The sequence below is a fragment of the Eurypyga helias genome, unplaced genomic scaffold (assembly GCF_000690775.1).
Source record: "Eurypyga helias isolate BGI_N326 unplaced genomic scaffold, ASM69077v1 scaffold29785, whole genome shotgun sequence".
Classification (NCBI taxonomy): Eukaryota; Metazoa; Chordata; class Aves; order Eurypygiformes; family Eurypygidae; genus Eurypyga; species Eurypyga helias.
The window spans coordinates 1,294-18,896 of NW_010252516.1; the positions used below are offsets into that span (position 1 = coordinate 1,294).

The following is a 17,603-nucleotide window of genomic DNA, read 5'->3' on the forward strand; positions in this document are numbered from 1 at the left end:
TCCCCAACTTGGGCAGAGCTCCCTCCCCCACCCAAACCCTAATGGGCAAAGGGACCTGTGCTGACCTCCTCCTGCGCCATCCTAACCCTGCAAAGATTGCTGTGCAAGACAGCAATGGGGATGGGTCGGACAAATCCAACCACTGTGTGCTTAGAGGTAACAATCTCTTTCCATCACTTACCGATTACCTGAATTTCCCACATAATGGCTCAGCACAGTCTATCCCATAGGCCTTTTTGAATGCAAAGATAGGATAAGGCACATTTTGAAATAAAAGCAGTATACTTGTTTGAAGACTTTGGGTGTAGATTTGTTTAATTTTATGAACTTCTTGTAGATTTGAAGCTATTAGCCTCACTGTCTTCTTACCTCATACACCTGCCAGCTGAGTGCCTTATTTTAGGTAGAATTGTTGCTGACACCTGAAGAAATTTTACTTGCACCAAGAAGTGGGATGGCTACATCCCACATAGGGGTCACTTTTCCCCTGTTTGTTAGCAGACAGGTAGGGTTTTGTAAGGTAACGCATTTCCATGCTGGAACAAAGAAAGGGGAGTCATCACAGGAACTGAAGAAGCTCTGACTTCAGGGCCAGGCCACGGGACAGGTGTCTAGTTATTTGGGAATAACTAGATCCAAAGGACAAATCATACCCAAAGAGTGAAATTAAGGAGTGTAGTCCTGTAGCCCTGACAGGAACCCCAGTTCTGAGGAATGGATGTTGACACCTGGATCCTGCATTTGTGGCTTCACCCAGGTGTTTGCCTCTCCAGTGCTGTCAGAAGATGTGTGGTCAAACCAGAAACTCCTTTGTGAACCCTATGTCTATTTACTCTGTGAGACACAAATACAGGAGGACCAGGGCACCAACAGCCCAGGATAAAGTATGCCTGTGGGCTACCAATTTGCTGTGGGGATCTCAGAAGTCCCCCTTTCAGAAAGGGTGGTGGAGGGCAGGAATGTCCGCCCCCATGGGGAGGGCTCCAATGTCATTGGCACAGTTAACCTAACTGTGTGACCTGTGTGACCTTATTGGTCTCCAGAAAGCCCAGGCTACAGTTCATCTGTCAAGGCAGAGGTTTATCTGTCAAGGCAGAGGCAGAGGTTTATCTGTCAAGGCAGGTTCATCTGTCAAGGCAGAGGTTTATGTACTGCAACATGGCCAAAATACGTGCAGCTAATACCAGGCTGTCCAAACAATTACCCTATCGGTGAGCAGGTCTCTCCGTCAAAGGACCAAGGTCTCCCTATCCATGGATGACTAGGGACTAGCCATGGATGACTAGGGACTAAGGCACTTCAGTCTTGTAGGCTCCTTCTTACTGTGGCTGAATTTAAAGCTCTTAGCTACTACTTCTTCACTTATAAACCCTATCATTGCATATTTAGATACATATGTAGATACGTTTTAGTGGTGGAATTGCTGACATGTGTGCTAATACTGCTAAAGATACAATATGTAAGATTTGGCAACCTAGCAACTAAATTTAGGCAATATTAAGGGTGAAAAATTGTTTCCCCAGTCCTCGTTTTACACGTTAATCATCAAACTCAATATTCATACCACTTCTCTACACATTTTTTCCCGCAACATTTTTAATGCTGTAATTTCAATGGCTAAAACACAAATGCAATTTCCAGTCAGGCCAAAGTGTCAGCTTGCATCCAGCATGTGAGGCCAAACCCAGGAACCAGGAGGGTGCTCATCAGGGACAGTCCTGGAAGGGGCAAGCCCTGTCCTCGTCTGTATTTCATCAGCAGTTGTGCCAGGTGTACCCAGCTTGCTTTCACAGATTCTTTGCTCGTGGGGTTTGTGGGTGACATTCAACCGCTCTGTGTATCTTTTAGCATAACTGGTTTTTGGTTTTTTTTTTAAGATACGAGCAAAAAAAACCCTAAATATGACTCCAGATCTCCTGCATGTGTTACAGATCGGAATAAAAATGAAACCCAGTTGCTTAGGCTCAGCTGAGTTAGGATCAGAATTAGCCCAGGATTAGCAACTTTGTATCTCCAAATACACAAATGCAAATTCTGCTCTAACTGACAAATTGGAAAAAAACCCCAAACTTAATTTTTATTTACAGGGCTTAGACTTTTACGTGGGAGTTCTGCCTACTTACACTTGTACACAAATGACTAAACATTGAGGGGCAGAAAAGAATTTTATGCTTGTAAATTATACTGATTTGAGAAAGAAAAAAGTGCAAATGGAGATGATCTATGAGAACAGAACTTTCCAGACAGACCCAGAGAAATGAGGCGGAGGTCCTCCTGAAAAAAACATTACTATTTGTTCACTGGAGTGTTTGTGATGTTTGTTTTAGACTGAGAAATTGCTTGAAAATAAAAGGGCACTGCTCAGATGCAAAACCCCTGGTGTGACTGTGACTCAGTGAAATTGGTTGAACCGGGGTGGGGGAAGGAAATGAGCCCATGCAAGCGATGCAATTTCCACGCCGTGGAGATAACACAGGTCTTCCAGTGGAAAGCGCGGCTCCCCGGACATGTGGTTTCAATATCCGCAGGCTACGTGTTGACCACTGCTGCGCAGCAGGCGCTTGGCTCCCCGTTTCTTGCACACCGTCAGGGCTGGGCAGATAAGAGGGGTGGTTTTGCACAGTGTCTGGGAAGTCACGCCGCAAAGTTGCCTGCCTACAACTTGCTCGGGAGCGGGGCAGATCCACGCGTGCTCATGTCTCCGCGGGTTTTCTTTGCAAATCCCTGCAGGCAGAGTTTGCTCAACTTGTTGAACTGGCTCTTTCTGTCTTGTTTTTTTGGCAAACTAAGAATTTCCTTCCTGATAAAAACGGATGGCGGGCGCCCCGATTGGGCGCTGCGTTGGAAAGGATGTGACATCAGGCACATCTCTCGCTTCGCCGGATCGTTGGCTGCCTCCCAGGGCAGCCAGGGAGCTGTTTCGTTAAATCCCAACCCAGGTACTCGAGTTTCTGCACAAAGTGCTGCCGGCACCACGTCCCGCTCTGCTCCAAGGTCTGCTCGACTCATGCGCGCAGAGTCTGCTTAACAGATCACTCCCACTGCCAGGGGCTCGCCGGGGACGATGGAATTTGAACTCTCAAGACTGACCGTGAAGTGAAAAAGCAGAAATTGGACAGACAGGGCTGAGATGGATGATGAGGGAGCAAATCAAAACGCCAGCAAATCACAAGGAGCCGGAGGCCAGGCGTCTGCAACGTCTCTATCAAACCCACTGATGAGGGGTAAGTAAGGCTCCTGCCTCAGCACGAGCCTCTGCCTCTTCCAGCGGTGGCAAAGGGCAGGGTCAGGCTACAGTGTGTGCTGCTCCCGAGGTCCTGCTGCCAGGGCAGGTCTGCAGCCAGTCACACGCAACGTCCCCCTGCCCTTGCACTCCAGAAGGGATTTTAATAAGCTGTCCCTATTTGAAACCGAATTTTTGGTTGTTTTATTTGATGAATCACAGCAAAGAGTGTCTGATTCTGTACCACAGTTTGTACAAGCAGAAATAAATGCAGTGCTTGAACCATAGCACGCTGAAAAAGAAGTTGCAATGTGGCGTGTTTAACTTAGATTAGTGCCAGCTGGAAGCTCAGCACTGGCTCAGTTCCTCTTTTCTTTTTCTTTTCATTTCCTTCCTCCTTCCTTTCCTCTTTTCCTTTCTCCTTTCTTTTTCTTCTTTCATTTATCTTTCTTTTTATTTTTCTCTTTTTTTCCTTTATTCTTTAACCTTTTTCCTTTTCCTTTTTCTCTCAGATATTGGGACCCAAGTGTTCTTGCCCAGGCTGAGCCACCAGCCCCGGTGGATTCCCAGGTCATTGTGGTCAGTTGTGGCCAATGCTGTTGTGGTCACTGGTGAACAGTTATTTAGACAAATGGCCTCACTCTGATCATTGCCCTGTTGTCTGGACCAGAGCCATTGAAAATATGACATGGTGACAAAAGACAAGTAATTTAATTTCACATTAAAGTTTAGCTGGACATGTTCCCTGCAGCTCTGTTTTCTGGAAAGCTCATGGCAAGTGCAGAGGGAATGAGGTAAATTAAGATTATTTGACTTTACACTGTTCTCACTCCTTTCCTGGGCTGTTCAGGATGCTTCTATTCATACCAAATAGAAAATTAAGACCCTAAAACCACAATGCAAAGATAATCGTGTGTCTGCTGTGTTTTGTGCCTCGTGTGTCACGTATGTATGTCCTGAGCCTGGGGTGAGAGGGAAGGGACAGCGATGTTATTAACAGCATGAATCGAACCAGGTCCACACTGGAGATGAGCTCCAGAAAAATGAATGCTGGAAAGAAGGGAGGCCACAGATTGCACTGCTGCACACAGATCTTTTGAAAATCAGGGTTCAGTCAATTCCTCTCGTGTCTGCCTGTTCCTCAGCAAAGTCAATAAGCTCTGCTGGTGACTTACAGAAGGAATGTATTTGGCTCAGGCCACATATATCACAAGCTTTAGGGGAAAGCCTTAGGATATGAAAAATATACAAATATGTATGCAAGAGGATACCTCTGCTTAAAAGATTTCAAAGCCCCTTGTGAATTGCACCGTGTGTGACCACCGCAGAAGGAAAGAATCCTGGGGACAGGCGCAGAGTGTGCAACACCCTAAACACGGTCAGAGGCTGGAAAAAGGTACTTTCAGCCATCACCACAAAATGAGTGCTCTTCTAGAAAGATCCTGTGAATGCTTTGTTGTCCACAGGGAGCAGTCAGGGTTTGTATGTTTGTGTGGTTGTTGCTATAAGGCTCCCTTTGTATATACCACCCTGCCAGCCTTCACGTGCCCGTGTGAAGGCAGTGCAATCAAGTATGTCCCCCCATGGCAGGGGGATTGGAACTAGATGACCTTTAAGGTCCCTAGGTTTCACGTAACCTCTGGGCTGGCTGGGATTTTCAGCAGTGAAAGGGGAGGTAGGTGACCCGATGCCACTGAAAACCTGTGGGTTTTGGATGTCTCGAGGCTGAAGCTATTGAGGCCTGACTCAGCTTGCCTGTGGGCTAAGGTGTGGGTAAATTTGAAATTTGGATAAATGGTCTTGTTCCTCTGTGAAAGATCAGTTGTGGGTATTTTTGGCCATCAAAAATCCTTTTTCCTGTAGTGGTATGTACAGTGAACACAGTTGTGCCACCCACATACAGCAGCCTTGCTCCTTCACAGGCAGCTCTGGTGGGCAAAGTGTTTTGAGGACTTTCCCAAAAGTCACGATTTCAGGATTTTAGTCCATGGCCAGTTAGCTCTGGCATTTGATTAGACTTTAGTCTAAAGCCTGTGTATGGTAAAAATACTGATAATTTATATTACTGATGGTGCACCCTCTGTGCTGAGCAGAAGGGGAGGGAGTGGTGAGACCCCACCAACCACTGCATCCTCCCTCCTTCTCCAGGCAAGAAACATGAGCTTGAGCCTGGAGGACGCACAAAATAATAGAGGCTTTGTGGTTTGCGGGAGAGTGATGCCTGGGTGCAGGAACTGGGGAAATTTGCTTTCCCCTGCAGGGAGAATGCCTCCCCAGTGTTGTTTCAGGGTGGAGATGTTTGCTGCAGATGGAGGTAGGGCAGGAGAGACAGCAGCTTGGGGCCATGCTGTTCATGGCAGCAGATTTGGAAGTATGCCACAGCAATTAGTCATCACATAGGCCTTTAAACCCCCTCTTCCCAACGTATCCAGGGCTGGTGTGAAGCTACTGCAGGCCTCCACTTCCATTTAGGATAAAAGCCTCGATTCCTCTCAGTACAGAATTCCCACCTGAATTACAACACGTTCATGCATAACTCTATTTTCCATTGACATTTATTTTTGATGCTTATGTGGTCAGTCTTTTAATTTGTTGCAAGACTTGTCAAAATTGTAAGCTAATGGACAGTCCATAGATAACTATGGTCTGGTCTGGCTCTTTTTTTAGAGTATCAGTAGGAAACCTGCCCTTTCACAAGCATGAACTGAATGGATAAATTCTGCACGTGGATGTGATGGCATGACCGTGCAACTCCCTCTTTGTCACCAAAAAGCTGATATGATGATATAACAACTTAGTCATTTGAATAAAACCCCACCTGTATTTGTGTGGCTAAAAAAAGATCAAGCTGCAACTCAGAAAACTTGTTGCTCAGTCTAGATTTTTAGAGGTACTATAAACATGCTTCCCTTGCAGCTCATGCAGATTGAGCAATGACATTGTTTTCTAAATGGGAAAATCAAAAGCTTTTTACAGAGCCTGGATACACAACCAATGGCAAGACAGGTGTGATCAGCAAAAACAACAGCATGGTCAGATAAGCATAATTTGACACACATCCACACATCACTTAAAGCAAACCTACTTTAGCCTGCACATCCACGTGCAGAATTTATCCATTCAGTGCATGCTTGAGAAAAGGCAGTTTTCCTAATGAAACTCTAAATAATACCGTACTTTAATAACTGTATCATAGTTCGGCTATCCTTATGAGACCAGAACCACAGCTTCTGGAAATGGCTGTCCATTTGCCAGAGGATGTTTGTGAACTTTCTGGAACTTGCGTTTATTGTGGGACAAGGCCTATGAAACATAGAAGGAGGTGGGCAGAGCTCAAACGATGTCAATAATAAAGAATACAATTTTTTTAAAACCAAATTGACGTACATTAACCAGATTTCCCGAGTTCACTCCTCTTTTCGTTTCAGGCACTCGGTACAGCCCATAAAGCTGTACTGGGGTTACATCTACTCCATCCTTTGTCCATCTTATTCTGAGGTTTCTCCCAAATATGAATCACATGTGAGTTGATGCATCTTTCTGTGTCTGTGAAGTCTGAGTTGCTTCTCAGTTTCTCATTTATTTCCCACTGACTTTTATAGTGTAAGTAATACAAGACTTGTCCAATCATTCCTAATGAGACCCCTGTTCCTAAGGACCTTGTTCGGCCCATATCTCACCCCCTTCAGGCTTAAAACCCACCTGGATGTTATTTCCAGCATGAGTCAGGAACATGTGAGAGCACTGTTAGGGAAAAAAAAAAGAGAAGGTGAAGTCTTTATTATGCCGCTAGACTTTCTAAAATTGCTATATTCAAATAAGAACTATCAGTTACAGGGACCACTTCGGTTTCCTCTTGTGATGTGTGTGTGACTACTACCAATTTGACTAGCTTCTTGTTACAGAGACCCACGTTTTTGGTATCCAAGAAGGGAAATGCTAAAATTCACTCTACTTTAGTCCATTAATGAGCTATTGTTCAGAGACAGTAATATGCAATATGTACATATTTGCAAAACTGTGCTATGCAGACAAGCATTGTGATGGACGTGAAATGGCTCAAAAATGGTGTATTGTAGTAGTAGCAGAAATATCCTTTTGCCTATATGAACAACTCTAGACAAATGTATTGCACAGTTGAGTCTCACAAGAAGAACTATGAATCTATATCAGACCTTTTGTGGCCACTGTGCCAGGAAAAAGTTACACCTTACTTAACATAGTTATGCAGGCAGAGGAGGACTTCTTACTGTTAAACATCCTATTCTGTGCATGTGATCTGGTATAGTCCCTGTAAAACCTCACCCACTCGTCCAATTGGTCATTGGGGTTTTTTCTGTAGCTAGTAGAAGGAGAGTGGGACATCTTCAGAGAGCATCAAAATGTGTTTCTAAAGGAATCTGGGTGAAATGCCCTCGGGGATGTTTCCTTTTCTTCCCAGGGGAAACCTGGACCATTGAGGTAGACCAGACACTGGGTTTTGAAATGACGAAGACTGAAGGAGGTTAATGTCTCCCAGGGGCTGGCTCTGAGCAATAAAATCTGTAATATTGAAGATCCCTGTTAATTAATATTTTTATGGTCCTCAGCACCAAGCTACTTTGTTTCACTATATTAAAATAAACAGCAGCCCTTTGTTACGCAGTGTAATTGAGGAAAGATACGCATTTCTCATAAAATGCATCAAATAATGCTTGTGCGGCAAAAACATAATTCGGAAAAGCACTCTACATGACTTGACAGGTTTGGTACCAAGTCTAACCCTAAAGGTTCCCTCCCATACCTCCTTGATCCAGCTGGAGCTATGCTGACTGATTTCCAGTAATTATTTTTAGCATGTGGTATTTTTTTAGCACCTGGCAAGGTGACCTGAAGTCAATCTTTCACATAAGACCTTATAAGAGCAAATATGAATACATTTGCTTTATACTGACACTGAAAGTATCAGCGCATTTATCACAGTAGTAAGAACAGTTTCTCTGTGACCCACTTCAACACTCACAGGCTGGGCCAGTGTCCTCACTGCCATGCAGTGTGCACCCCATCCTGTCCCCTTCTCTGTCCCTGCAAGCTGAGGCAGACCCTTCCTTTGAGCTTCCCTCCATATGTGCTGCACCTCACTTTGTAGTTTCAACAACCAATTACTTAAAGTACTTGAAAAGTCTGTTATAGATTTATAGTTCAATTACTTAAAATGCACGGCTTCACAGGCTAACACCAGACACTGAAAACTGAGAGGCAAAATGAAGGGGTAACACCACTTATCTCCTTGTACTTTGATACCTTCTCTTGTTAGGTATTTTTGACCCTAGCCCAACTCTGAGCAGGGGTAAATGACTGAGCAGCCGTACCCTCTTCAAAACGTAGTAGTCCTTATGAGCTAATTGGTAAAGTGTAATGAACTGGTGAAAGCAAAAGCACTGGAAATAATTCAAAGTGAGGGACGAGCTCAGTCAGAGCAAGGTGGTATTCTGCAAATCCTTCTCTCATCTTTCAAAGGGGAGGTCAGGTGCTCAGTGCCAACATGGGATGAGTTAAAAACACACCTAGAGAGAAGCCGTCCTCTTGTCTCCCGCCCTCCTGGCAGCTGCTCCAAGGAAAGCTTGGCAGCTCATGTAATAAATTACAGAGTTTTACTGGGGTCACACAGCTGAGGTAGAAAACACCGATGAAACAGTCCACAGAGCTGTTAGCCTTTTCCCTGTCTTTCTCTTTGTACAGACTTTGTTTCGGACTGGTCCCCTTTACATGATGCCTCTATCCACGGGCGCCTGCTTACCCTGAAGAAACTCATCAAACAGGTACCCTTCTGCTGGGTTCTTATGATCTCTGCTGGCTTTGTTCGGTTGCTGAATGCAGCCTCTGCGTTACAGTGAAACCTCCAGGATGAGCAGATCACGTTGACCAGAACACAGCGAAATCTGCCTCTGACAGGTTTTTTTCCTACAAGCAGTTCCCTGCATAGCGCAAGCTCTATGTACTAAACCGATGCTGTATTGAAATATCCTGGGTCATACTTTAATTCTGGTGCAGGCAATGGGATGTCAGCCTCTGGGATCTCTGGGTGGCTGAGGGATTTCTTCTGCAGTTCCTACACCTGAGAGCAGCGTTTGGTGCCCTGGGTGAGGGGCATCTCCAGACCCATGCAAAGCTCCAGCTGAGGCTTCAATTCAGCCACACACACATCTATTTCTGAAGTGCCTGAGAGTATCCAGGGCTCATGCCCCTATTGCAGAAGAACATGGCCAGGGAGAATTGATTTCTGAACCTCGTTGCTCTGTTTCTTCAAAATTCTTGGATTTAGTCTGTAAAGGAATTGACAAAAGTGAAGAGTTGTTGGAAAGTTGGAGAGTCTTCCAGCTTAACTTTCTGGAGCACCAAGATTGCTAGAAACAAAAGATCCTGTAGAATCAAAAAAATGGTTGCCAGTGCAGGGGCTGGCTTTCTTTTAGAACATGACATGCTCTGACTGGAGCCCAGAAAATGCCTCAAAAATACTTCAGGATTCGATCCAGTCAAACAACCGCAGGCTCTCAGCAGGCAGGATGTCAGAATGTTTGAGTGGTGATGTAAAAAGGCAGGAGCCACTGCCCTGCCAAGAACAATAGCAGCAATTTCTAATATCTATTTATTTCAGAGTTTGTTATTCATGGTGTGGTGGAAGTAAAATTATGTTGGGTTCCTAAAAGGATGTCTGTATTGTCCCATCGGACAATGCATTGCCTACAGCTTTCGGCACCAATTAGCAGTGGGTAGCAGGCATGACCTCTGGTACGCTGTGCCAGTATCCTCTCCAGTCAAAGCCTCACAGCCCCGTCTCTGATTGCCTGTTGAGATGAGCAGCTCCAGGCTGCTGAGGAAGGTGTGGTTACATAAAGCTTTAAAGGTCATTATAGAATGGGTTGGGGTTTTTTTTGGTTGTATGGGGGTTTTGGTAGTTGTCTGTAGTGATTTTTTCTATTAATTCATCAGGGGAGTGATGTGAATCTGGTTACAGCAGACCAGGTGTCTCCTCTCCATGAAGCCTGCCTAGGGGGTCATGCTGCTTGTGCCAGTGTCCTATTAAAACACGGTGCTCAGGTGAGTGATGATGCACAGACCATTGTTTCCAGTGTCAGTATGCCATACTATTGCTTTTTAATGCTAGGTGAGGTACTGCTTTATGACAGTGTATCACTGTGATTTACACTCTGCACTTAGCTCAGCTTGAAGTTACACATGTTATAAAATGCGTTTCTTGATAAAGCAATCCAAAAAGCACAACTATAAGCGACATTTGCTGTTGTTCTTTAGATGAAAGTGCAGTGTTCTCATCATTTACTGAAAGAATAAGGGGAAGTTCCACTTGCAAAGGATTTATGTCTGCAACAATTAAGGGTGTGTTTTATTTTCTTTACACACTAATCCCATTGGTGTCAGTATGCAGAGTCTTAAGTAGAGATGTAGGACTGTTAGAATCATAGAATCATAGAATGGTTAGGGTTGGAAGGGACCTTAAAGATCAGCTAGTTCCAACCCCCCTGCCATGGGCAGGGACACCTTGCACTAGACCAGGTTGCTCAAAGCCACATCCAGCCTGGCCTTGAAGACATCCAGGGATGGGGCATCCACAGCTTCTCTGGGCAACCTGTTCCAGTGCCTCACCACCCGCTCTGTGAAGAATTTCTTCCTGATATCTAATCTAAACCTCCCTGATTTCAATTTATACCCATTACCCCTTGTCCTATCACTACAGGCTCCTGTAAAAAGTCCTCTCCCAGGACCCTTGTAGGCCCCCTTCAGATACTGGAAAGCTGCAATGAGGTCTCCTCGGAGCCTCCTCTTCTCCAGGCAAGTTAGGATCAATTGATGATAAAAGGGGAAGAAAATGGAACAGCATGCAAATATGATGGTGAAATGGGTGTGTCTTGTGGCTTCTACTTTTTGAACTAATGTCAAAATAATAGTAAATAACGGAAATAACTGTTTGATTATATGTACATTACCTTTCAGTTTAAAAAGTTTTTTAAAAGGGGAGGCAGTACAGTTCCGTTTAAAAATGGGCCATTTCAGGACAGGGCAATGGGCTGGTGTGTCCAGGTAAGATAACTGAGAAACAGGCACACATTTAGCTTGGTAACTTGTTAACACCTGAGAAACCACAGAGTGGCACTGCTTAGGCATTCATTTGCAGGAAGGGAGACTTAGGGGGGGTGATTTTTAAAAATATCTTTTAATCATCTTCTTAATAAAACCTTGCAGTCCTCAGAAGCAGTAGGCAGGTTTTTTTTGCAAGGAATTAGATATAAAGTACCAAGAACCCTATTTTCTATTGAGAAACTAGATAATTTTAATCTATTTTGAAATACTCAGAAGTCATACAAAACTCTTGATTGTTGTTATTTTCCCCGCAGGTGAATGGAGTTACTGTCGACTGGCACACCCCATTGTTCAGTGCATGTGTCAGCGGCAGTGTGGCTTGCTTGAATTTATTGCTGCAGCACGGAGCCAGCCTACACCCACCCTGTGACTTGGCATCTCCCATCCATGAAGCTGCTAAGAGAGGTAACCCCACGGGTGCCAGCACTCTTTTCCATGTTACTAGCAGCGTGTTGATAAAGAAGATAACTTTCTTGATTTCGGTCATGTGAAATACCTTCCTAGTCGGTCTCATCACGAGTGGTGCAGCTCCTCCCACCCCAGTGTTCACCAAGGGCAGCTCTGCTGGGGTCTCGGGGCCTCTGAGTTCGTGTGGTGATACCTGGAAGGGGTTGCATTGTCCTAGTCGGTTGTCTGTAACGCAAACCCCTGAGGGAGTCGTCTGGCTATCTTCAAAAACTGTGGAGAGAAATACAGCATGATTCGTTCATCTTTGGTCGACATCTGAAATGAGTCAGATAAAATGCAAGGGCTTGTGCCTGTTTTTCTAACTGTGGCTTTGCAGCTCCTGTTTTCCAGGTTGGAAACACTGGAGTGGATGAAAGTATCTACCACCTCTTGACAAAACATTGAATATCTGACAAATTGCACCGCTGCAATAGAGAATCTGCTGTAAAAATGCCTGACCTCTGTGAGTTGACTCTTCCTTTATCCCTTTTAAGGTCATGTGCAATGTGTTGAATTCCTCGCGTCACATGGGGTAAATATAGATCACAACATCAAGCATCTGGGTACTCCACTTTACGTAGCTTGTGAGAACCAGCAAGTGAACTGTGCCAAGAAGCTACTTGAGTCAGGTAAAAAGAAAAATAAAGGATAGTATACTTTTGTTTTCCTGCAGCATCTGCCTTTGGATTCTCTTTACATCAGAGATGAGGTGTTCCTGCTCTGGGACCTGGAGATGTTTCACTCTTAATGGCAGACCTGGGTTATTCGGGTAGCAGGGTTACCAGGGTGGTCTTGACCCCGGAACTCAGCTTTACAGCTCCTAACAGAATGATGGGTGATCCTGGAGTTCACATGGCCAGGGGATCCTTGCCAGTGTTGGTGTGTGTGATACTGAAATTATTTAAAGAAGGCAGGGAAAAAAAAAATCCATTCTTTCTTCCCTCTTTACAACAACAATTGGCCCATTTTTACGTAGTATTTCTGCAAATATGTTTTAATCCCCACTGAGTTCATAAAAAGTTGGAAACATTTGCAACACAGAAAAATGTTTACAGTACAGTACAGTACAGCACTGTACTTTTAGAATTAACCAAACCTAGCTGTATGTCTAAACACTTAGATAATCACACAAGACCATTTTTTATCTACAGCAGTGAATCTCTCCTAACCAAAGAAGCTATATAATCTAAAGTAGCCAAAAAGCTAGTACAAAAATGATGACATACAAAGCCACTTTGAAAAAAATAAAGACACGTTTAGACAACCTTATGCAATATTTAGCACAGTGATTTTTTTTTTTTAAGAAATCAAATGCATTTTGTAATCTAATTATTAAAAGTTTGGCTATTATTTTCTGTTTCCTGTCCTTTTTTTTTTTTTTTGCTGGCTCCTATGTGTGAGAATATGTGCTATAAAAACATTATAAATAGTTTTGAATTGGTTCTGCAGCTCACCCTTCTTGTGTTTTAGGGGCAATTAGCACAGAATAATGGATGGGGGAACACTCATGAGGGTGCTTGCTTATATCCTCCTCTTCCAAGGGTCTCCAAAACTCTTACAACCTCATATTTTTTCCCCAAAAGGTGATTTGGCATTTGAAAATCCCTTCGGCTTGAGACTGGTTCAGAGCAGGTTGAAACCCTGCATGTATTTTAAAGGAATGGGGCATAGGAATGGAGAGTGAAGGTGGGCTGTAGGTGGAACTACAGCTTTGTTCTGCCTCAAGGTATCCCAGGTCTGGACTATGTATGAAGGAATTCCTCATGCACTGTTCCTCTGGGATCATTTTCTTAGTGACAGCCAGGTTACTCCCCAACCAGTGTGAACTGTGCGTGTGAAAACTGTTACCAAGCCCGAACGTAAGGAAATCCACCTCTGGGTGGATGCAACAGCATTTATGGGTTAGTCAGAGAAATAGCAACTGGTGTAGGAAATGGAAACAGGCTGCTGGAAATGGAAATAGGCTGCTGCGTAGTCATTACTCTTTGTCATTATTCTTTGTTAACTCTTTGCGTGCAGGAGCAAATGTGAACAGCGGGAAAGGCCTGGACTCCCCTCTGCATGCAGCCGCCAGGAATTGCAGTGCAGAGCTGGTGATGCTGCTGATTGACTTTGGAGCGGACATTGGGGTGAAGAAGGCCGAGAGAAAGAGGCCAATGGAGCTAGTCCCACCCGGCAGCCCTGTGAGCCAGCTGTTTCTGCAGAAAGAAGGTGCTCCTTAGCACTTGTTTTATTGGTCCACTCGGGATTCGTTAGGGAAAAAACATACAAAATACTGCAAAAGGCTATGCTACTCCATGCTACGAGCTCTACAACACTGAGGATAACCAAGCTTTTATCTCCATGCGCTGATGCATGGACACTATGTCCTCTGGCATCAGAATATAGTGGTGCACTAACAGTGATAGTGGTAACAATAACCTGTCTTTCAACCTCCGGGTTGTGAATCCATGTCACTGGGGACCAATTGTATGGAGCTTGCGGTATAATGCAAAATAGATTTTTGGGTGAACAAAGAAGAAAAAACGCTCTTTATGAATTAATGGTACTAAAACACTAAACTCAATGGGAGTGTCTCAGTTCCCTGTGTCTGAGATGGGAGTAGTCCCAGGAGTGTTATCTGGAGCGTGCGGACAAGCACAGGCAGAAAATCACCTCTGATGGGAGTTGAGGCTAGCTGGTGAGCATTAGGACTTGGATCTTTGGGTTTACAGTATGCTGGCAGTCGGGTGCATGCCAGATACTGGTCTAGGCATAAATGAAATATGGCAACCAGTAAAATTTTAATGTGTGTGATAGTGGGAAAAAAAGTATACTGAAGCACTGATCTTCTAGTTCTTTGCCCTTTACTTTTGTTTCTTAAGATCTTATGTTGGTGCAAAAGTATCTTTAAAATTAAAGACTCTGTATTAGGTTTTTTGTGATGATTAAGGAAAATTGCACAAGAATGATATAATGAATATATATGTATATAAATTTATAAACTAGGGGGGGGTTTAAAGGCCAAAATTTTGTGCTGCATAATCCAGCAGTGTCAAACCGTAGGCTTAACCTTTAGAAATTGCTTATTTTGTACATGTAAATGAAATAGTTCCAGGTCCAACTTATTTTATTGACTATGAATACTGTAATGAAATATGGAGAGAAATCTTACCAACCTTCAGGAAAATTTGAATAAGGTCACTTGTGACTAATTGTTGACGTACTTGTGTTCTTCTTTAGATGTTCTCATTCAGTCAGTAAACTATGCACATTACTAAATAATCTGGATTTTCATTATTTTAAACAAGTGACTAATGGCGTCGTCCGTGGCTCTATTATTCCAGTTACATGTTGACGTGACTGTTGACATGAACAGATTTATACCAAGGTAAAACTGGAATAATAAAGTGATGAATCAGGCCCTGCTTGAAATAATAACACAAAAATAACAGCATTAAAACAACTGGCCTGTGTATCTTATGCATGAGCAGTGGATATTTGGTTTCCCAGCCTGATCTGTGGTGCACAGAGCAGTCATCTTGTTGAACTCAAACCCCTGCTGCGTTGGGCTCCTGACTGCCGCGGCACTGCCTGTGCCTTGCTTATTTGAGATAGAAAAGCAATGTCAGGCACACCCTGCGGAGCCGGCTGGAGAAGCGCTGCTGGGGCTGAGCTGACAGCTCAGGCTGTAACGAACTTTTCTAAGTGAAATTCAGCAATCCACATCAGAAACTATAAATGCCTGAAGGGCATTTTGCTGCAGAATGATGTTTGTCCCATGTTCTCCAACACGCCCTTCCCCAAGTAAGGTCATGCCTGATGGGTGGCTGATGTCTAACTTTGTTGTCCGGATGAACGGCTTCAACCCGGGAGGACGGTGCAAATATTACCCCTCTGGTGTCATGCAGAGGTTTCACGATAAGCTGCAGGGATCAGTCACACCACCAGCCCCACAGACCCTCAGCACCAGCGTGTCTGAGCTACTGCTCTCCTGTCCCACTCCCATGCATGGCTTCTCCCCTCCCCCCCACTGCAGATGCTAGGGTGCAGCAGCCCTATACCCATGGCCAGAGCAGGCTGGAGGGAAGGTGTTTTTCCACCAGGGATGAGCTGGTGAGAGTTCCTGAGCTGCCCTAGGACTAGCCCAGAGCACGTCTACGACCAGTGGTGGTCTTCCCTCCCAGGGCTTCACCATGCTGCTGGACCACCGCCTACCCTGATTGCATTGCAGGGAGAGTCCAGTATGTGGGCGGGAGAATTAGCTAATGATCCAAAAATGCACTGTGTTTTTGGAAGTATGCTTGCCCTTGCTAAATATTTTCAGTCTAGTGACACTGCTTGTGTTTTGATAAGTCTTCTGTTTTTCTCTTTTGAATGGAAGCCTGTTTAAATGAGATGTTTGCAGACAGAGCATTTATCTGCAGGATCAGAGTGGCCAAACACATGCAGTGTGACACTGCAATAGCCAGTCTTGCTTGCCCTGTATTGGCTTGCCATGTTGTCTTGTACCCAAGCACAGGGTAACTCATCTGCTGACTCCTGGCAGGAGGGCACAGCCCTTCCAAAAGTTCAGCGGTCTTCAGCCTTGCAGAGCTGCTGGAAAAGTGGTGTCTTGCAAGAGGGAAGGCTCAAAAGATGATTAAGACTGCCACCTCACTGCACTTTTACCCCCGTTTCCTTCCCGCTGCACTTCACTCCTCTAGCAGCCAGAACGTGTGAGCCTCCTGGGTCAGCTATCTTACCCATCCAGCAGGCAGGCATGGGCGGTAGCCTCCCAGATCACTTACGTCCCTCTTGCTTTCTACAGTGCCTCTTTTTATCTCCCCACTGCCAGCATCCAACCCCCACGTCTGCACTGGCTACTTCCCCTCTCCCCTCCCCTTCTTACCTGCTCACCCACAGACACCCCCATGACCCTCCGTGGTCGTCACCCCTGCATGCTGTCCACCGGGGCACAGATTTGTTGGGCATGTCAGGGGGCTGGACATTGACAGGCACTGAAGTTAAAAGCATTGCACAGGATCTACGTCTTTGTGAAAAGGATAAGGTCCCCCAAGTAAGCGTAGAATGCTAGATGTGTAACCTCTTCCCCATCTCTTTCTCCAGGGCCACTGTCCTTGATGCAGTTGTGCCGCCTGTGCATCAGGAGGTGCTTTGGACACAAGCAGCATCAAAAAATAACGGGACTTCTCCTCCCAGAAGAGCTGAAACATTTTCTTCTCCACGTTTAAGCCTTTCGTGTTCAAAATGGTGCCTTTAATAACGCAGCAAGGTTAGTTGAGGACTCTATATCTGCAGTGTTGCCAAAGCCTGCAAGGTTAATTTATGACAGTTGCTGGTCCCTAGTAAAGCCCCGGGTCCAAGAAGCACAGGACTGACCAACTCCCTCAGTCCCCACTGCCACCACCCCCAGAAAATCCATCATTTGGAAAGGAACAATTCTGCATGGTAGCATGGTGAAGCTTGAAAAGGTGACTTAAAAGCCCCTTAGAAAGTGTAAAAAATGAGCATAGTGGTTTTAAATAGATCTCTTGATTCTTTGTATCCTGACACACTTTCAGAGGGCTCGTAATTGACATACCCTTACAAAGAAAACACATATCCCAGCCCAGCACTAAGAGCTCTTCACATATATATTAAGGATACTAAGGGTAGCTACACCTTCTCTGTAAGCAGCACTCATGTGCCTGTCATCTGTGAGGGCTACTGTATGGATAAGGAAAAGGAACCTGGCTGAACCTAGCTACAAAACAAGAGAGGCCCTCTGGCAGATGTTATTTTCTAAGTATATCACACCGTGGATAGATAAGCA

General features: G+C 44.7%; 1 protein-coding gene across 1 annotated transcript; it reads left to right on the forward strand.

Moving 5' to 3' along the window:
- Window positions 1-2,878: 2,878 nt before the first annotated feature.
- Window positions 2,879-17,071, forward strand: ASB9 (ankyrin repeat and SOCS box containing 9). Its single transcript, XM_010152423.1, has 8 exons — window positions 2,879-2,939; window positions 3,085-3,224; window positions 8,945-9,024; window positions 10,196-10,303; window positions 11,617-11,767; window positions 12,304-12,438; window positions 13,829-14,020; window positions 16,898-17,071. The coding sequence occupies exons 2-8, from the start codon at window positions 3,131-3,133 to the stop codon at window positions 17,020-17,022; spliced, it is 885 nt and encodes a 294-aa protein (XP_010150725.1). The 5' UTR covers window positions 2,879-2,939; window positions 3,085-3,130; the 3' UTR covers window positions 17,023-17,071.
- Window positions 17,072-17,603: the final 532 nt, after the last annotated feature.

Coding starts and splice junctions, on each gene's coding strand:
- ASB9 (XM_010152423.1), top strand. CDS start 3,131: ATGGATGATGAGGGAGCAAATCAAAACGCCAGCAAATCACAAGGAGCC. Junction 11,768..12,303: donor CCATGAAGCTGCTAAGAGAG/GTAACCCCACGG, acceptor ATCCCTTTTAAG/GTCATGTGCAATGTGTTGAA. Junction 12,439..13,828: donor CAAGAAGCTACTTGAGTCAG/GTAAAAAGAAAA, acceptor CTTTGCGTGCAG/GAGCAAATGTGAACAGCGGG.